Here is a 21,537-nt window from a genome sequence, read left to right as displayed (position 1 = left end):
TTATCCTCGCTATTTCCCTGTTCCCAAAACCGATCATAATTTGTCTTGCTTTATCACATTTAACTTTATCATCATCACTGTTAAACTTTACAATATAGGAAAAGTAAATTTATAATAACTGCATTAAATAGGATTTTTTAAAAATTTAGTCTCAATTTGTTCATGTAACAATGCTTCTGATTTATTATTCATTCAACAAACATTATTCATGCACCATTCAGAGCACCATGGGAAAAGCAAAGACAGTAAGATATGTCCTCTCATTGGACTTTATGTCCTGAATAGATAAGAGATCATAGATAATCACAACAGAAACCAGAGTTGTCTATGTTTGAGATAGCTCCAGGGCACGGCAGCTGACTAAGAAGGGCATCCTTTAGGGTAGAAGATCACAGAACATTTCCTTCTAGAGAGTACCTTTCGGCCAGCCTTGGGTGTTTTTCTTAACTTTTGAATTGTAACTTGTAATTTACCAGGTTGGTTCATAATAGTTTTTTTTTCAGGCATTTAAGTGTTCCAACACCGATCCTACTACTAGTGTGACCTTCCCTTTACCATGGTCCCCAGTTTCTCACCTACCACCCCAGCCTGCCCCCCATAGACACAAATTTACTTTATATGGTTTGTTATAACACAAAGTCAAATGGAATTGTCAAAACTTAGATCAATAAGAGTTAACTTGCGATAATTATTATATCTTACAACGGTGTTCCTAAAATACATTGTCTAAGAATTTACTGGGCTGGCTGCCGTTGGTTGACCTTCTGTGTTATTGTTTAGGCTCACTGATATTGTTGTTTTTCTTTTTTTTTTTTTTTTTTGGTTTTTGGGCCACACCCATTTGATGCTCAGGAGTTACTCCTGGCTATGTGCTCAGTAATCGCTCCTGGCTTGGGGGGACCATATGGGATGCTGGGGGATCAAACTGCTGTCCGTCCTACACTAGTGCTTGCAAGGCAGACACCTTACCTCTAGCACCACCTCTTCGGCCCCAGATTGGTGGTTTTCTGTGTGACTTTCCCATTAGATTTGCTGTGATCTTCCTGGACTGATGATACTAAGATTTGGAGATGTCTTTGGTCCCCGCCATAGAAGCAAGATGACGAAGGGGACGTCATCGTTCGGGAAGCGTCGCAACAAGACGCACACGCTGTGCCGCCGCTGCGGCTCCAAGGCCTACCACCTGCAGAAGTCCACCTGCGGCAAGTGTGGCTACCCCGCCAAGCGCAAGAGAAAGTACAACTGGAGCGCCAAGGCCAAGAGGAGGAATACCACCGGGACCGGTCGCATGAGGCACCTGAAAATTGTGTACCGCAGATTCAGACATGGATTCCGTGAGGGAACAACGCCTAAACCTAAGAGAGCAGCTGTTGCAGCATCCAGTTCATCTTAAGGAATTCAACAACTAGTCTTGTGAATAAATGTCCTGGTTTTAAAAAAAAAAAAAAAAAAAAAAAAAAAGATTTGGAGATGTTGTGCAGCCGCATATGCAGCCACATGGTCCAGGAGCTAGAAAGGTTGAAGGATTTGGTAACTTGGCAGTTTGATGAGGTTCGGTTTTCGAGCTAGGCCTTTTCTATGCAGGATAGTGTTGGGTGTGGCTACAGACTACTGTACCTTGAGGCACAAAGGGGAATCTGCTTTTCCCTACTCTGAGATGGCCCAAAGTTGTCAGCCTGGACCAGTCTACCTGGCAAAATTTGGCAGCATCATGTTCTTTTGGGGATTAGTTGTGGAGCTGGGCCATTTCTCTGCCTGCAAGATGGAGGTGAGCATGAATTTTTCTTTTATAGGGCTCAGAGAAGAGAACCATGTGATGCCAGAGAATGAACTGGTTTTGTGTGACTGGATTTTTGTTGTTGTTTTGTTTTGTTTTGTTTTGGAGGGCCACATCCTGAAGTATTAAAGAGAGGAGAGGGGACTAATTCAGGGTTTCCCTGGCAATGCTTTGGATATGAGGCAGTTCCCATGGATGGAACGTTGGAGTTTCCTACATGCAACACACTCAGCATGTTAAAAGAGCTCCCTGACAGCAGCTATGGTATTTTAAATTTTTGACCAAGACATAGCTTATGAAAGAAAGCACTAGTGAATTTACTTTATAGTTGCAGAATTACTATAAAAAGATCTTTATTCATAGCCACATAAAGTGACACTATTATGCTAAGAATCCAATTGCTTTTCATTTTGTTTGTTTGAGCCACACCCAGTGGTTCTGAGGGTCACTCCTGGCTCTGTACACAAAGATTGCTTCAGTTGATGTTTGTCTGGGAATGGATGAACCCTCAACCCTGGCCTATTTTATGCATAGCGTGACAGAGCATGTGCTCAATCATTGATCCATCTCTCCTGCCTCTCCTATGGTTTTTATTCTTTTTCTTTTTCTTTTTCTTTTTTTTTTTTTTTTTGTGTGTGTGTGTGTGATTTTTGGGTCACATCCGGCAGTGCTCAGGGGTGACTCCTGGCTCCATGCTCAGAAATTGCTCCTGGCAGGCACGGGGGACCATATGGGACGCCGGTATTTGAACTGACGACCTTCTGCATGAAAGGCAAATGCCATACCTCCATGCTATCTCTCCTGCCCCTTTTATTCCTTTTCTTTTCTTTTCTTCTCTTTTCTTCTTTCTTTCTTTCTTTCTTTCTTTCTTTCTTTCTTTCTTTCTTTCTTTCTTTCTTTCTTTCTTTCTTTCTTTCTTTCTTTCTTTCTTTCTTTCTTTCTTTCTTTCTTTCTTTCTTTCTTTCTTTCTTTCTTTCTTTCTTTCTCTCTCTCTCTCTCTCTCTCTCTCTCTCTCTCTCCTCCCTCCCTCCCTCCCTCCCTCCCTCCCTCCCTCCCTCCCTCCCTTCCTTCCTTCCTCCCTCCCTCCGTCTCTCTCTCTCTCTCTCTCTCTCTCTTTCTTATTTTTTTGGGGTGGGGAGCACACCCAGCAGCACTCAGGAATTACTCCAGGCTCTGTGCTCAGAAATTACTTCTGGGAGGCTCGGGGGACCATATGGAATGCTAGGGATCGAACCCGGGTCCATTCCGGGTTGTCTGCATGCAAGGCAAACACCCTACCTACTGTTGTGTTATCACTTTGGCCCCAGCCCCTATGATTTTTAAAGGATAGGGAGGATTTGGTGAAGAGGAGCTAAATGGAATGGCCATTGCAGGCTGTAGAAAAAAAGAGCTGTGCTCACAGGTAGGAAATGGTCAGGTAGATTAAGGTAGCAGCTGTAGAGGTGCCTGGCTAGAGACAAAGGGAGGCACAGTCATGAGCACCCATTGGCAGGCTGATAATAGAGGGTTCCACCGACACTATGTCCCAGAACAACGCTTGGTGAGTGTTGGGGGCATGTTCACTGAGCGCCCTCTCATTTCTGAACTGCTCAGGAACACCCAGACCACTCGGAGCACAAGCAGGCATTTGTCAAGCAGCCTAAGGGATTTCATACCCAGCCCAGCTCTGAGAGAACTGGTGATTGGAGGCTGTCCCTGGAATCACTGCCTGGGAACAGGATGCAGCTCCAAGCAGGCTTGGAGGCCTCCCAGCGCTGAGCCTGGCTCTTGTCCAATCTGCTTCCAAAGCCAGGAGGGAGGACCAGCTCAGGGCGGTGGATACTCCCTGGTTCTTAACACTAACCAGTACTTCTCAAAGAGTGGGGCGCGAGGCTCCCTAAAGGGGGGCGCGTTTGACCTCAGCAAACACTGTCAAAACAAGCTAAGCCCAGTGTTATGTTTCTGTATGTCTCTGGAGCTGAGAGTTGCTGGAGCTGAGAGTTGCTTCAAACCCCGCTTTGAAAGCCTATGCATTGCAAAACGTGCTCATTGTAGCCATTAATCCATACATCACCTCTGATTAAAAAATCAGTTCGGGGCCGGGCGGTGGCGCTAAAGGTAAGGTGCCTGCCTTGCCTGCGCTAGCCTTGGACGGACGGCGGTTCGATCCCCCGGTGTCCTATATGGTCCCCCAAGCCAGGAGCAACTTCTGAGCACATAGCCAGGAGTAACCCCTGAGCGTTACCGGGTGTGGCCCAAAAAAACAAAACAAAACAAAACAAAACAAACAAAAAAAAATCAGTTCAACTTATTTTATATATTTTTGTTTTTACAGGTTAAAGTTTATTTTTAAATAAGATACTATTTACAGTCGCGCGCAGGAGGTGGGTGGCGAAAAATGTTTTTTTCTTCCACGACAGAAAATAATTGAGAGGCACTGCACTAACCCAACTAAGGAAGGAGGTGGGAAAAGGGAGAGCTTGCCAAAGGGTGGAGGCAAATAGGAGCAGGCAGAGAAACCTGAGAGACGTCATGTGAAGAGAATGAGCCATTCTGTAGTCTGTGGTAGACAAAATTGGGAAAAGGCAGACAGGTTTTTTTTTTTTTTTTTACTATCACCTAAAGTATGTAAGGCTCCATATTGTTTAGTTCCATGACAGAAGCCAGCCTGAGGTTCATTGCAATGCCTGCCCCACTCCTGGTCTTCTCAGTAGATCAGGTGGAAAATACAGTTTCTATTAACCTACAAATGGAATGGGTAAGGGGTCAGAGCAATAGCACAATGAGTAGGGCATTTGCCTTGCATGCGGTAGACCCAGGTTCAATCCCTAGCTTGCCATATGGTCCCTTGAGCCTGCCAGGAGTAATTTTTTAGCACAGAGTCAGGAGTAATCCCTGATTGCTGCCTGGTTTGGCCAAAACAAACAAACAAAATGGAATGTGTTAGGTGGTGGTCTGGTGGTGAGGGGTGGATGGGGTGGAGATCCATAGGTTCAAGTCGACATCTAGAAAAAGGAATGTTAATGAGAAAGAATCTGTCGGTCAACTTAAATGGAGAAAAAAAGGAAGTTTATTGGCTATGACTAGTAGTCAAAACAAATATTTGTAATACAAAGACAGGATATCTAGCTACTCTCGTCTGTTGCCATATTCCCTCAGAGCAGCCAAGTCGCTTGGTTCTTATTTTCTATCCACCAATCTTCTGATCTGCAATCCAGTTTCCTGACGAGGCCTGCGTTTAAGCATCCTGTATATATAACAGAGTTAGTTTTCAAACAAAGCCTTTCTCCTATTGCATTGTTTTCCAGATTGGAGTCTTTCATATTCTCAGAGGACCATGAATAATTTATATTTTTCTTGTTTACATGTTTATTTTTTGCAGTTCTAGTAAGGTTCAAACCCCACAAACTGGACATGTATCCTTTACTACTGAATCACATCCTTGGATCCTCCTGAAAACTTTTTTTTTTGGGTCACACCCGGCAGCACTCAGGGGTCACTCCTGGCTCTACGCTCAGAAATTGTTCCTGGCAGGCTTGGGGATCACATGGATCTCGGGATTCGAACCACCGTCTGTCAGCGTGCAAGGCAAATGCACTACCTCCATGCTATCTCTCCAGCCCCGAAAAACTTTCTTTTTTTTTTTTTTGGTCTTTGAGCCATACATGGTTATGTTCAGAGCTTATTCCTATCTCTGCACTCAGGGATCACTCCTGGCAGTGCTCAGCGGACCATATTGGGTGCTGGGGATTGAACCTAGGCCAGATGCATACAAGGCAAACATCTTGCCTGCTGACCTATTTCTCTGCCCCCTCCATTCATTCTTTTTTGGAGGGGCCACACCCCTCAAAGTGCTCAGTTGTTACTCCCAGCTCAGTATTTAGGAACAGATCCTGTTGGTACTGAATGGAAAACTGCAGAATGAGATCAAATTCAGACTTCCTACAAGCAAAACATGCACTCTCCTCTATTGAGCTAGCTCTCCTGCTAGAATTGTCATTTTATTATTTTGGGGTGGGAAGGGCCACAAATGGCTGTGCTCAGGGCTTATTCCTGGCTCTGTGCTCAGAGATCACTCCTAATGGTGCTAAAGGGACCATTTATGGACCCCAGTCAACTGACCTGGCCAGGGATCCAACCCAGGTCAGCTGCATTTCCTACTTTCTGTTCTATTTCTCCAGCTTCTGCCCAGAATATTTATTAAATATTTGACGATACTAAGAGGAAAATCTTTTTGAGTCACATCTAGTGGTGCTGTGGGCTTCTCCAAGCTTTTTGTTCAGGTGTCTCTCCCAATAGTAGTCAGTGGACCATAAGATGTTGGAGAGCAAATCCAGGTCTTCAGCCTGCAAAGCAACACTCAGTTTGTTGAGTTGTCTCTCCAAGCCAACATATTAAAACAAATTTGTTTTGTTGTTTTTTTTTGGGGGGGGTCACACCCAGTGACTCAGTTCAGGGGTTACTCCTGGCTATGCACTCAGAACGCCGGGGGATGGAACCACAGTCTATCCTAGGCTAGCAAGGGCAAGGAAGATGCCTTACCCCTTGCGCCACTGCACTGGCCCCAACAAAAATTTTTTTAAACTTGAACATCATCTGACTTGGATTTTTTAGTTTAGTTTTTTTTTAATTTAGGAGATTTTATTTGAAAATAAAAAAAAGGGAAAGCTCTGGATTTTGATCTCTGTCTCTGTCTATCTGTCTCTCCTCTTTATCTACTTACAGTTCTCTTCAACAACTCTCTTCTACAACATTCCATGTCCAATATGTCTGGATGCTTCAGGCATCAATCTCCTGTCCCATATGGCCTCTGAGCACTGACAGTGTCACCCTAGCTTCTGAGCAATGTTGGAAGCAGCTCTCATCAGCAGAAATGTCCACAGACCCTTAACTCTTATTTATTTCCATAGCACATGTACTGCATATACAAGGATCTGTATAGTCCACTGTATATATAAGGGGTATATATGTAATGTAACTGTTTCTCCCAACTATAATATAATGCATTTGTACTAGAACAGTTTTTGGCTCATAATAGTAGTTCCAAAACTATTTAATGAATGGATGGGATGGGACATACACTCTACTTCCAAACTCTTTGTTAGGGAAAATCTTTGTCCTTAAAGCCAGGAGCAGAGCCTTCCTAAGCTGGTTCAAGCTGCTGTCCCAGGACTTGAACCTCAGTCCATGACTAGGAAAGTTCATGTGGCTAAACAAATTGTCAGTGGCATCAGCAGAAGTGATAGTGCTCATTTAAAATATTCTTGAGTTCCATCCCAGATTTAAAATCAAAATATTACAGGATAGAAATCACAAATTTGCCTTTTCTTTCTGTTTTTGTTTGTTTGTTTGTTTGTTTGTTTTTGGGTCATATCCGGCAGTGCTCGGGAGTTACTTCTGGCTCTACGCTCAGAAATCACTCCTGGCAGGCGCGGGGGACCATATGGGATGCCGGGATTCGAACCACTGTCCTTCTGCATGCAAGGCAAATGCCCTACCTTTATGCTATCTCTTCAGCCCCTGCCTTTTCTAATTTTGATTGTGGGTTTTTGTTTTGTTTTGTTTTGTTTTGTTTTAGTTTTTGGTTTTGGGCCACACTCAGTGGCTCCTGCACTCAGAAATTGATCCTGGGTCAGCTGCTTGTAAGGCAAACACCCCACCACTGTGCTATCTCTCCAGCCTCTCTATTTTAGTTTTAGAGTCACCCACTGATCTTTAGGGGCTGCTCTCTGCTCCGTGATCGAGGACTATTGTTTCAGTGTTCAGGAAACCAGCAGGTTCCAGGGATCATCAGATCTGGGGTCTCAGCATGCAGGGCATGTACCCATCCCATTGTGTGGTTCTTCTTTGTGTTAAAACTTAACAGTGATGGGGCCAGAGAGGTAGTACTATGGGTAGGGCTCTTGCTTTGCATATGTCTGACCTGAGTCCGATCTCTGCCATCTCATATAGTCCCCAAGCATGCCCCAAGCTATTCCTGAGTGCAGAATCAGAAGTAACCTCTGAGCATTGCCAGATGTGCTTACATCCCACCCTCCAAAAAACCCCAAAGGTCATCAGTAAACAGGTGGTTCTTCTGCTCTCTAAAATTGAAAGTAATCAGGGGCTGTGTAAATGTGCTTGGCAGGGGCTGCCAAGGGGTGCTATGAGACATAACTGGAATAGGACAAGAAGTGACTTATCATCAATGGTGTTAACCTACCATAAAAATGGATAAGCAAACAACACAAGGTCTTTTAAAGTCAGAAAAAGGAAACTAAAATACTCAAAATTTGAATATGTTTTAACCTAAAATATCACTATGAAAGATTTTTAATCTACTGTGGTAAAAATAGAAATAAAAATTTCTCAAAAAGAATTGAATATGTGGGGCCGGAGAGATAGCATGGAGGTAAGGTGTTTGTCTTTCATGCAGAAGGTCATTGGTTCGAATCCCGGCATCCCATATGGTCCCTCGAGCCTGCCAGGAGCGATTTTTGAGCATAGAGCCAGGAGTAACCCCTCAGTACTGCTGGGTATGACCCCCCCCCAAAAAAAAGAATTGAATATGTTTTCCTAAGTACCTTCCTAAACATAAGACATTTTATGTATTTATTGGGGAAGGGGAGCAATGCCCAAGGCTACAATGCCTTGCTCTACATTCAGGAGACACCAGTAGTACTCGGAGGATCATGTGTAATGCTAAGGATTGAAGCCTCGATTGGCCAAAGGCAAGACAAGCACATTAACTCTTGTATAATCTCTCCAACCCTGAATCTTAACTGATTATATCTGCAATAATTCTATTTTCAAATAAGGTCACCTTTCAGGGTACTAGGACTTAGGAGTCCAACATATGAATTGGAGGGGAACACCATTCAACCCTTAACACCATCCATTTCTCTCACGATTTTAAGTCCAATCAATATTCAGATTTCTAATATAATTCCCTGAGATTCCAGGATTTAGAGAACATACATGCATCTCTGAAGTCTGGGATGATAAAGTCTGAGGATGAAGTTTGCATTGTACACTAATGTTCTTTTCTATTCCCAAGTCTTTAGCAAGTTCTTTTCTACTCCCAAGTCTTTAGCAAGTTTGGGTCGCATGAGCCTGGTCACTATAGCTACACTGACTTCAAAATTGTGACAGTTTACCTTCCCTTTATGATCCTGTTGTCAAAACTAGTGGACTTTTCTCTCTGCCTTTATTGTTTTACAGCTGCAAAAGGACACCGAGGCCTGGAGAGACAGTACAGCAGATAAGGTATTTGCCTTGCTTGTGGCTGACTTGAATTCAATTTACATAGGATCCCCTGAGCCGTGACGGGAGTGATCCCTCAGCACAGAGTCAGAAGTGAGCCCTAAGCCCCACTCGGTGTGGTTCCAAGCTCCTTCCCTCAAAAACAAAGAGATGCTCAAGTTTAGAAGACCCCAAGAAGCAAATAACAAAGTCAGAACTACTTCCACATTCCTGAAATCTTGCTTTTTTAATACTCTCCAACCTGGCTCATGAGGTACTAGCCTGAAGCCTCAAAACTGAAGGGCATCCCTTGGAGTTGCTATACCTTACATTGAACTACTGGCCTGACAAGTATTGCTGGGAGAGGACACAGACATCCTGAGCACTTCCAGGGAGCCCTGCCCAAATAAAGTTATTATACTATACAGACTTATTAAAAAAGGATATATCAGGGGCCGGGAAGGTGGCGCTAGAGGTAAGGTGTCTGCCTTGCAAGCGCTAGCGTAGGACGGACCGCGGTTCGATCCCCCGGCGTCCCATATAGTCCCCCCAAGCCAGGAGCAACTTCTGAGCGCATAGCCAGGAGTAACCCCTGAGCATCAAACGGGTGTGGCCCAAAAAAAAAGGAATATATCAGGTACCTAAGCTACAATGGCGAGAATTCACTGGCCCCATCTTACCTGGAAAACAGGCATCCTGAAAAAGGAATAAACTTCTGGTTTGTTGGTTTGTCTGGTTTATGGAGACATACCCAGCAAGGAGACCAGTAGGTACTAGGAATCAAATCAGGAGTTCAACATTCCCCAAAGGAGAGTGATCTTCTGAAAGGGGTGGGGGGTTTTGCAGGCCAGGGTAAAAAGAGCTATCATGTGCTAGAGATTCTGCAGTGTAAGATTCTGCCAGTACACAGCTGCCACCTAGCACAAGTCCTGACACTGCATATGATGCCCCGAATGGCTCCTGAGCAGAGCCAGATGTGGCCCCCAAACACAAACCAAACCAAACCCCAAAACTATCAACTGAGGAAACTCTCTACCTGCCATTTACTTTGCTGTCTCACAAACAAGCTGTCAGCACCATCTGGGTTTGGAAGCCTCCACACCAGTGAGAAAGTCTATGACCACAACTCAAACAAATATTCTTGCTTGCTGTATCTTTTTCTGGTTCCATCAAAACACTCCAAGTGTCCCTGGAGAGAATAAGATGTAAGTGGAGCCCCAGATCAACTGGGAAAAATGTTTTCTTAGATTAGTTTAGACATTTTATCAATTAATTAATCTCCTTGTTCTGCCCATAGAAAAGGATATAATCAAGTGGCCTTAAAATGGCTCAGCTATGGTTAGTTACATATGTAACAGGAACTCTGTGGGCCATTAGCTCTGTCTCAAAGCTTAAGAGTTTCAGATACAAGCCTGTTTCTTTAAAACTTGAACGATGACAGCCAAATTTGAGCAGATTATTTTCAAACTCCCACTTTTTTGTTGTTTTTTTGTTTTTGTTTTTTTGTTTTTTTTTGGCCACACCCGGCGATGCTCAGGGGTTACTCCTGGCTGTCTGCTCAGAAATAGCTCCTGGCAGGCAGGGGGGACCATATGGGACACCGGGATTCAAACCAACCACCTTTGGTCCTGGATCAGCTGCTTGCTGTGCTAGCTCTCCGGGCCCTGTTTTGTTTTTTGTTAATTTTTTTGCGGGGGAGGGAACACCCGGAGGCCTTCAGGGGTTACTCCTGGCTCTGCGCTGAGAAATCACTTCTGGCAGGCCTGGGGGACCCTGTGGAATACCAGATGTGGAATACCAGAGATTGAACCAGGGTCGACTGCATGCAAGGCAAACGCTCTATCTAATGTGCTATTGCTCCAGCCTCTTAACACCCAAATTTTATTTTATTTTTTTAAAACTTTAATTATTGATTGTTTTTTGGGTCACACCTGGCAGCATTCAGGGGTTACTCGTAGCTCTGCACTCAGAAATCGCCCCTGGCAGGCTGGGGCTTCCGGGAATCGAAGTGGGGTTCATCCGGTATTGGCCGTATGCAAGGCAAATGCACTACTGCTGTGCTAGCTCTCCGGCCCCGGAACTCCCCCAAGTTTTGTTTGTTTGTTTTTGGGTCACACCTGGCAGCATTCAGGGGTTATTTGTGGCTCTACGCTCAGAAATCGCTCCTGGTAGGCTCGGGGGACCATATGGGATGCCGAGATTAGAATCACTGTCCTTCTGCATGTAAGGCAAACACTCTACCTCATGCTATCTCTCCGGCCCCATAACCCCCAAATTTTAATCCAAGAAAATCATAATATAGTTAAAGCTCTTAACAGAACTTCACTTGATCCTTCTCCATCTGATGCGAGGTGCTCGAAGAATAGACACCAGCCTTCACAGCATGTCTCCGACTGCAGGTCTTCCTAGCATTTTACTGGGTTGAAGCAAATTCACTGGGTCAGGACTAGTATTTATTTTTAAACATTTCAATTGCTTCTCTAATTTCATTTTATTTTATATTTTTGGATTTGGGGCCATGCCTAGCAGTGCTCCAGGCTTACTCCTGGCTCTGTGTTCAGGCCAAACACACCTGGTAAAGCTCTGGGTACCATGTGCCGTCTAAGAAATAAAGTTCAGTTTTGTCACCTGCAAGATAAGTGCTTTATTCTCTATACTACTTTTCCCATCTATGAATAGCATTTTTGTTTGTTTGTTTGTTTGTTTTGGTTTTTGGGCCAAACCTCGTGATGCTCAGGAATTACTCCTGGCTATGTGCTCAGAAATCATTGCTCCTGGCTTGGGAGACCATATGTAACATTGGGGGTCAAACCCAGTTCTCTCCTGGGTCATTCATTTGCAAGGCAAATGCCCTACTGCTGTGCTATCACTCTGGCCCCTATGAATAGCATTTTTTAGTTTTGTTTTGTTTTGTTTTGAGTCACACCCGGCAGCACTCAGGGGTTACACCTGGCTCTACACTCAGAAATGGCTCCTGGCAGGCTCGGGGGACCATATGGGATGCCGGGATTTGGGTAAGCCGCATGCAAGGCAAATGCCCTACCACTGTGCTGTCACTCTGGCCCCTAACGTATACATATTTTAAGTTCCAATCAAAACTGCTAAAATGAGGGGCCGACGTGGTGGCGCTAGAAGTAAGGTGCCTGCCTTGCCTGCGCTAGCCTAGGATGAACCGCTGTTCGATCCCCGGGTGTCCCATAAGGTCCCCCAAGCTAGGAGCGATTTCTGAGCACATAGCCAGGAGTAACCCCTGAGAATTACTGGGTGTGGCCCAAAAAACAAAAACAAAAACAAAAAAACCCAAAACTGCTAAAAAGAAGAGTAAGTCAGAGGGAGAGAGAGACACACACAGAATTTAAAAAAAAATTAAAGACATTGAAATAATTCCCAGAGAGGAGGGCTGGACGGGCTGGCTCAAGATAATGACGCTCATCACAAAGAGTGATTTCTGAATGTAGAGCCAGGAGTAACCCCTGAGCACTGCTGGGTATGACTCAAAAACCAAAAATATAAAAATAAATAAAAAGAAGAGTATGATTTTAATATCTAACTAGATCTTAGAATAAAATAACATGAATGTAATAAACTCATAATCTATAAATTATACATAATAATACATATTTAGCAGTCAAAGAAGGAATCATACAGCACACTTCTTTTGTTTTTGTTTTTGGGTCACACCCGGCAGTGCTCAGGGATTACTTCTGGCTGTCTGCTCAGAATTAGCTCCTGGCAGGCACAGGGGACCATATGGGACACTGGGATTCGAACCAACCACCTTTGGTCCTGGATGGGCTGCTTGCAAGGCAAACGCCGCTGTGCTATGTCTCCGGGCCCCATACAGCACACTTCTAATATGTTATATGATATAATAAAATGACTAATGTATAAAACAAGATTGGAAAGATAGCACAGCAAGTAAAATGCCATACAGGCAATCCACCCAGGTTTGATCTCCAATATTGCATAAGGCCTGCTTAGCATGGCCAGAAGAGATCCTGGAATATAGAGCCAAAATTAAGTCCTGATACTCCAGACAAACAACAATAACAACATGTTTAAGGAAAATAGTCTCAGGTCATTAAGGATTACTTGTTTCTAAATTGGAGGTTGGTAGTCACTAGCATAGATAGTTTTCTCTGAAGGTTTTCTGTTGCCTTCACTCTATCCTGTCCCATGGGGATGAACACTTACACATTCCGTTGGCTGCTGTAAATTTGTCTGTTTAGAAACTTACTAAAGAAATTGAAAAGTTTTTATTCTACATCACCTTTTTTTTTTTTTTTTTTTTTGGTTTTTGGGCCACACCCGAAGTTGCTCAAGGGTTACTCCTGGCTGTGTGCTCAGAAATAGCTCCTGGCAGGCACGGGGGACCATATGGGACACCGGGATTCGAACCAACCACCTTTGGTCCTGGATCGGCTGCTTGCAAGGCAAATGCCACTGTGCTATCTCTTCGGGCCCTACATCACCTTTTATATATGAGACTCCATCCAATCTTAAAGATTGGAGTTGAAATATACTTAGTCCCCTGAACATCAGAACAGGACCTAGTACTTAGTAAATTCTTGGCAAATGTTTATTGTATATTCATACAATGATTCTATGCACAGATAAATCAGAATACTGCCTTATTTTCAATATAAATGGAAGACAATTGAGGAGTCAGTTATCAGGAATAAAGCTTGCTAGGAGTGATTCCTAAGTGCAGAGACAGGAGTAATCCCTGAGTGGCGCCGGGTGTGACCCCCCCCCCCCCAAATAATAAAGAGTTCTTTAAGACTTAAACGACTTAAAGAAGATTTCTTTCTCTCTCTCTCTCTCCCTCTTTCTCCTTCCCTCTCTCTCCTCCCTCTCTCTCCCTCTCCCTGTCACTCTTTTCTCTCTCTCTCTCCCTCCTTCTCCCTCTCCTCCTCCTCTCTCTTCTTTCCTTTCTCTCCTCTCTCCTGCCTCTTCCTCCCTCTCTCTCTTTTACTCCTTTCTTTTCCCCCCCTCTCCCCCCTCTCCCTCTCACTCCCTCTGTCTCTCTTTCTCTCTCCACTCTCTCCCTCTCCTTCACTAAAATATTAAAAAAAAGAAAAAGAAAAAGAAAAAAATAAAAAAAGACTTAAAGAAGTATTTGTTCCACATGCAGAAGGCCCTGGTTCAGACCCTTGGCACTACAACAGGTGTGGCCTACAAACAAAAACCAAGCATCACAAATGCTTTATTCCTGACACTATCTATGCCTCCACTGCAGAATTCACAATATAGTTGAGACTACTTTCATTTATTGGATCCTAAATTAACAAGGTAACATGTATTTTCTTTTAGAGTGTTCATGAAGAGTTTTTCTCCGACTTTAAAATTTCTAGAAAAAAAATTCTTCAGTTGTCAGTGAGGTTTTATTATTTATGAACATTTTTCTGAACAAAAACTGAGTGCAGTGTACCAAATGATGTTATTGAGTAGACATAAAAAATACAGCCAGTTAAAAATACACATAACAAATCACATAAAGAAATGTAAAGAGGCTTGAATGATAGCATAGTGGGAAGGGCATTTGCCTTGCACGTGGCCAACCTGCATTCAATCCCTGGCATCCCATATGGTCCCCTGGCACTGCCAGAAGTGACTTCTGAGTGCAGAGTCAGGAGTAACTCCTGAGGGTTGCCCAATATGGTCCAAAAACAAAGACCCAGTAAATTGTGTTCCAAAAAACTTAAAACAGAAAAGTTAAAAAATAATAATTGGGATTGGTGGAAGACTGGGCCACATCCTGCTTTGATCGGAAGCTATTTCTGGGCAGTGACCCTAAGGGTGTTGCAGGGATTATATTTGGTGTCCTGGATTTAAACCAGACACATGACATGGCATAGTTTTGTGCAAGACAAGTGCTTTGCCTCCTGTACAATCTCTAACCCCTAGGGAAAAGTGTTTTTGGTTTTTTTTTTTTAAGCAAGAAAACGTACCATGAAGCAACCTCCTGTTTAATGAGGGAAGGAATGAAGTGAAGGGGTGTGGGAGGGATAGTTACCCAGGGTAAATTAGGGCCACTAGGCCCTCTCAGATCAGATCACATAAACAAACCTACATGAAATATTCCACTTCTCTCCAGTTCGATTGCGAGATAGGCATTGTTATCTTTATTTTGCAGCGGTGTGGCTGGAAATGAAGTGATTTGCCCCAATCAGGGAGCCAGTTCATGGCAGAGCTACAGTTGGACCAGAATTAGGCTCTGAACTGCCAAGATATTGTCTTGGGGGCGGGTGGAGGTTGGGGTTTTGGGCCACACCCAGTGATGCTTGGGGTTACTCCTGGCTATGTGCTCAGAAATCGCTCCTGGCTTGGGGACCATATGGGATCGAATCGTGGTTCGTCCTAGGTTAGCACATATAAGGCAGACGTCCTACCGCTTGCACCACTGCTTAAGATATTGTCTTAAGGCCAATAAAGATCCTAGTGTCAAAGCCGAAGTGGGGAGAAACCAATCAAGGCTTTGGAGAAATCTACCATCACTTCTCTGCGGGATGGAGCCAAATAGGTCCAAAGGGAGAGAAGCAGCAGGCCCTGACTTCCCAGGAGCGCACAGGCAGGGCAGCAAGGCGCGATGCCAGCCTGCAAGCATCTGGATCACGCTGAGGTCACACTGCGGGACAGGCTTCCCTGAGGACCCCCCTGCCCTTTCTAAACTGAAGACAGGCGCCACCATGCCTCCTTAGAGGTTTGGGGCAAAAAGGTTTCCTCAATCTTCATGGATGCTCACACATCCCCTACTTGCCTGGCAAGTTTCCGGCTTGGTGGTCTCTGGGGAAAGGGGATCGAGTTTGTTTTGGGGACCCAGAGCCCATAGGAGAAAGGAAGGATTGCACTTAAAATGGCCCTTAACCCCTGACCATGAAGCTTGCAACTTTCAGCCCAGCTGCCCTTTGGCCCTGCAGACTCCCCCTTCCTTTAAACTCTTGAGGCCCAGAGATCCTCACTTAGCACTTGGTGGTGGTGCTGGGGGGTGTCAGTTGCCAGTCTGGCATCAGTTCCCATGCCCACTTCCCACGCAAGGAGGACCTGGAAGCGCCCAAAGCAAGGACACACAAGTTACACTAAAAACAGCTGTCAACTTCCCGCCTCCAACTCCTCAGGCCAGGCCAGGAGCTGGGGGGCAGGGCCGCGCTTGGGGGCAGCAGACAAGGACTTGGTAGGGGCCAGAAGGGGCTGTGAATTTCCTCTGCCCAGGCCCCAGTCCACCCCGCACGTGCCCACCCAGCTTTTTGCGTGTCCATTCTCCTGTGCTTCTTATTCCTGAATCCAGGCCTCCCTCTTCCCCTGTGCATTTTCCTTTCCCCTTCTCCCATGCCAAAACCCCATCCCAGGGAAGCTCCCTAGCAACCCATACTAGGGGAGCTGGAAGCCCTGAACTGGAGGCTCGGGTGCTCCCAGACCGCCCTGGGCCCAGAATCATTTGCAAGCACAAGGGGTGGGGAGGAGTGTCCGTGGCCAGCTACGGCTGTGTTGCAACTCCTGTGAGAATGGTTTGGATACTGACCAGGGCTTGTGGAGTCCCCAGGGTGGAAGGTGGGGACGATTTTAGGTGAAGGAGCAAAAAAGTTCCAGGTCAGGCAGTGTGGCTGGTGACCTGGGCCTCTAGCGTCAGAGCCCTGCTAGTGCCCTCCAGCCTCTAGATGCTGGAGGATACTAGAAACTCCTTAGCAGAGGTCCCAGTGGCCCTCTAGCTGCACTTGAGGGGAGTTAAGCCAGTGTTGGGATGGGGACCAAATACAAACTCAAATTATAGAAATTTAGATATAATTTTTTTATTTCACCAAAAAGCAAAACAATGTGCTCAAGGAAAAAATAAAAACCCATTGGATGTTCCAGAAACCATCTGGATCCATAGTAAACACACAAACACACACACATACACACACATACACACACACACACACACACACACACACAACTGACCCCCCCTCCCCACATTGATTACTGCTGTCTGTTTACTTTTAGGCTTTGAACAAGTCATTCAAGCTCATTGTTTTTATGTGCAGGATAACAGAGTAGGGCCATCGAGATAATACAGAGGTTCAGGCTCCTGCTTTGCATTTAAGGGACCTTGGTTTAAGGAGTCCCCCAAACCCACCACCCCCAGGCACAGAGCTGGCAGCAGTACCAATACTGGAGCACTGCCATATGGCCCTAAAGACCCCACAAAAGAAAATCAAAGGAACAATTATTCCTACTTTGGGGGTATCTGTGAGAGAAGAGCTAATGCATGTCATCATATAAACAATAAAATGTCTTACAGTGCAAAACTCTTTCTTCTGAACTTTATGGCTGGTCCAAGGAGAAAAACAGGCTAGCTTCACCCTGACTTCCAGAAAGATCACTGGAGACCTCATTTCCCAACTCTGTTGTATGTTTTAGCAAAACTCTGGGGAGACCCCAGGGATCTGGGGAACTATCGTAAAATTGCATAATCATTTAACCAGGATACATATATATCATCATCATTAAAAAATTAGCTTGTTGTTTAGTACATCTGAATAGAGGAAATGTTAGAAATCAATGAGTGTCAAAGTAGTGAAAAGGTAGGTGATTGGGAAACTTGAGTTCAATCAAATCAGGTCGTTGTTATTTTATTACAGAATTGCACCAGCCTTGTTATGCATATTGTGTCTCTAAAGAGGGTCTTAGGAATCAAATTTCAGGCCTATGGGTCAGCTAAAAATTAACTTAATTCCAAAACAATTTTCTTTTTTTCTCTCCTCCCTCCCTTCCTTCCCCCTTTCCTCCTTCCCTTCCTGCCTCCCTCCCTCTTTCCTTCCCTCCCTCCCTCCCTTCCTTCCTTCCTTCTTTCCTCCCTCCCTCCTTTCTTCCCTCCCTCCTTTCCTCCCTCCCTCCCTCCCTCCCTCCCTCCCTCCCTCCCTCCCTCCCTTCCTTCCTTCCTTCCTTCCTTCCTTCCTTCCTTCCTTCCTTCCTTCCTTCCTTCCTTCCTTCCTTCCTTCCTCTCTCCCTCCCTCCCTTCCTTTATTTTTTACAGTGCTAGGGATCAAAACCAGACCTCATACTAGGGCGTTACCATTGGCAACATCCCAGTCTCTACACAACAGGCAATGCTTAGGGGTTACTCCTAGTCTGCACTCAGGAATCACTCCTGGTAGCGCATGAAATGCCAAGGACTGAACATAGGCCAGGTGTGTGCAAGACTAGCACCCTACTCGCGTTGCTATCACTTGATCACCCTAAGAATTCAACATTTTTGAAACTGCAATTCGCAATTTTACTCTTCTCATCTATAGTCAAACGCTTGAAGAGTTAAGCCTTCTAGATAGTTTTTTTGGGGGGAGGGACTGGGCTTCATTTGATGGTGATTATGAGTCACTTCCAGCAGTGCCCACAGAACCATCCTGGAGATTAAGCACGGGCCTCCTGCATGCATGAAGTCAACCCAGAGAGTTATCTCTCAGGGGTCTATACCCCGTCCCCTTGTTAACCAAACTCTTAGTAAGTGCTGATATATGGGCACAGCATGGGTACACAGCACAGAGAACAGGTCACACACTTGCTCTCAAGGTATTCCCTCACCTGGGGACCAAATAATGTCATGGACCTCTCAACTTTGAGCACCTGTCAGTAAACCTACAACAAAGAACTGTTCTCAAACTCCAAATGCCTTCAGGGAAGAGACAAGTGGCAGGGGAGAGGCTGAGGTCACAGCCAGAGAAAACGGGGCAGGTTCTGAAAATGGAGTCTCATTGTCCCATTACCACAGCTCCTGGTTTTTTCATTTTTTGTTTGTTTGTTTGTTTAGTTTCTGGGCCACACCCAGCAGTGCTCAGAGGTTACTTCTGACTCTGCACTCAGAAATTGCTCCTGGCAGGCACAGGGGACCATATGGGATGCCGGGATTCAAACCGCTGTCCTTCTGCATGCAAGGCCAATGCCCTACCACTGTGCTAGCTCTCTGGTAGCTCCTGATTTTTTAATGGAATTCAGGAATCTGAGTTTGTATGCAAAAATTACGTGATTTAGGGGCTGGAGAGGTGGCGCAAGCAGTAGGGTGTTTGCCTTGCACACACTAATCTAGGACTGACTATGGTTTGATCCCCTGGGGTCCCATATGGTCCCCCAAGCCAGAACGATTTCTGACCACATAGCCAGGAGTAACCCCTGAGCGTACTGGGTGTGGCCCCCAAACAAAACCAAAACCAAACACAAACAAAAAAAATTATGTGATTTAAAAATTTTTACTAATTCAGACTTTGAGAAAAACTTTTGCAAGACCATCCAAATTCTGGCCTAGAGAAAGTATAGGGGTTTAGGAACTGGCTTTATACATGGCTGACTCCAGTTCCATCCTTAGCACCACATATGCCTCCCAGCACCACCAGAAGTGATCTGTGAGGGGCCGGAGAGATAGCATGGAGGTAAGACGTTTGCCTTGCATGTAGAAGGTGGGTGGTTCAAATCCCAGCATCCCATATGGTCTCTTGAGCCTGCCAGGAGCAATTTCTGAGCGTAGAGCCAGGAGTAATCCCTGAGTGCTACCGGATGTGACCCAAAAACCAAAAAAAAAAAAAAAAAAGAAGTGATCTGTGAGCACAGAATCAGGAGTATGCTGTGAGCATCACTGGCCCCAAAATAAAACAAAACAAATCAAAACTTGCACCAATGGTCAGCCAATTTATAACTTCTGAATTCAATGACCCTTCATCAAAAACTATTCAGAAGTAAGACAAGAACAAAAGGAGATTGAGAAATACTGCTTTACTGGAATCATTTTCTCTATAGGAAAGCTTAGTACAAAGCAAATCATATTTACTCTTCATAACTCCCAAATGGTTTATTATGAGCCTACAAGTCTTATTGTTTTGATTATAATAGCCTGTGTGAATTGGTCCTCAGTAACAGCAGTCTCAGAGAACACACATTAATAATGTACCTCAGTTCATCCATTAGAAAACAAAGGCAACATGACACCATATGGGTATCAAAAATGAAATGAAATTCTGGGGCCAGGAAGACAGCTCACATGTTATCTATAGCCTGTGACCCTGCTGGTTGAATTGTCAAAACCCTAAACTGATACATTAGGCTTCACTGGCCAAATGGCCCCGAGCCCTATTCATTGTAAGATTTCTCCAGAAAAAGTTTCCCAAACCAGCAATTAATAGAAATGGTAAGGAGAGGGCCAGAAAGGATAGTAGGCTGGGCACAGGCTTTGATGCTGGGGGCCCAGCTTGAATCCCTGGCACCACATGGTTCTCTGAGTATAATCAGAAACAAGCACAAAGCTAGGATAACCCTTGAACACTGTGAGGTGTGTGCCCCCATCCCAATTTTTTTTTTTTTTTGGTTTTTGGGTCACACCCGGCAGTGTTCAGGGGTTACTCCTAGCTCTATGCTCAGAAATCACTCCTGGGGCCGGGAAGGTGGCGCTATAGGTAAGGTGTCTGCCTTGCAAGTGCTAGCGTAGGACAAACCACGGTTCGATCCCCCGGTGTCCCATATGGTCCCCCCAAGCCAGGGGCGATTTTTGAGTGCATAGCCAGGAGTAACCCCTGAGTGTCAAACGGGTGTGGCCCAAAAACCAAAAAAAAAAAAAAAAGAAATCACTCCTGGCAGAGTCAGGGGACCATATGGGATGCCAGGATTCGAACCACTATCCTGCATGCAAGGCAAATGCCTTACCTCCAGGCTATCTCTCTGGCCCCCCACCCCCCATCCCAATTTTTGTTTGTTTGTTTTTGGGTCACACCCGGCAGCACTCAGGGGTTACTCCTGGCTCCAGGCTCAGAAATCACTCCTGGAAGGTTCGGGGGACCATATGGGATGCCAGGATTTGAACCATCTTCCTTCTGCATGCAAGGCAAATGCCTTACCTCCATGCTATCTCTCCAGCCCTGAGATGCTCATTTTTGTTCCTAAAACCCATCCCAAGAGCCTGAACAAATCAAAACAATTCTTGTCTTGCAAACTGGGTCTTGTAATTTGTCTTGCAATCTTGGGATCTGACCTAAGTCCCCAGACTTACTTTACAGGGCTTCCTTCCTTGTTTATTATTTAGAGTAGATACCATGATATCTCGGTTGCATCCAAATGTTTGGGACTCAGTGTCTTTGTCACTCTCACACTTTGCTCAGAAGATCCTCAACTTCCTTTTTTTTTTTTGGTTTTTGGGTTACTCCTGGCTCTGCTCAGAAATCACTCCTGGCAGGCTCAGGGGACCATATGGGATGGCGGGATTCGAACCACCATCCTTCTGCATGCAAGGCAAAACGCCCTACCTCCATGCTATCTCTCTGGCCCCTAGCCTCAACTTCTTATGGAGAAACAAACTCACTTGAACATACTCTAGGGGATATCTGCTACTCCAATGAATTCTCCCAACACCTCTGCAGTAAATTTGGGGTGGTTTTTAGCCTCCATCTATTTCCACAGACTTGATTTATTGAACTTACTTTCCTTGACTTCAGCTTTATCTTTGCAATCTTCTTGTCTTTTGTCCTCTCTTACTTCGAATACTTGAATGTCTGTCAATAATAAAAAGATTATACCCTTGAATGTTAGGCAAGTTCCAGACT

The 21,537-nt window shown here is 44.9% G+C and overlaps 1 protein-coding gene across 1 annotated transcript; it reads left to right on the top strand.

Annotated features, from left to right (window-relative positions):
- The first annotated feature begins 1,080 nt into the window (after positions 1-1,080).
- On the top strand, positions 1,081-1,461 carry LOC126009152 (60S ribosomal protein L37). The gene has a single exon (XM_049773526.1). The coding sequence runs from the start codon at positions 1,100-1,102 to the stop codon at positions 1,391-1,393; it is 294 nt and encodes a 97-aa protein (XP_049629483.1). The 5' UTR covers positions 1,081-1,099; the 3' UTR covers positions 1,394-1,461.
- Positions 1,462-21,537: the final 20,076 nt, after the last annotated feature.

Source organism: Suncus etruscus, chromosome 5 (assembly GCF_024139225.1).
Source record: "Suncus etruscus isolate mSunEtr1 chromosome 5, mSunEtr1.pri.cur, whole genome shotgun sequence".
Taxonomy (NCBI): domain Eukaryota; kingdom Metazoa; phylum Chordata; class Mammalia; order Eulipotyphla; family Soricidae; genus Suncus; species Suncus etruscus.
This window is presented reverse-complemented; position numbering and strand designations above follow the sequence as displayed.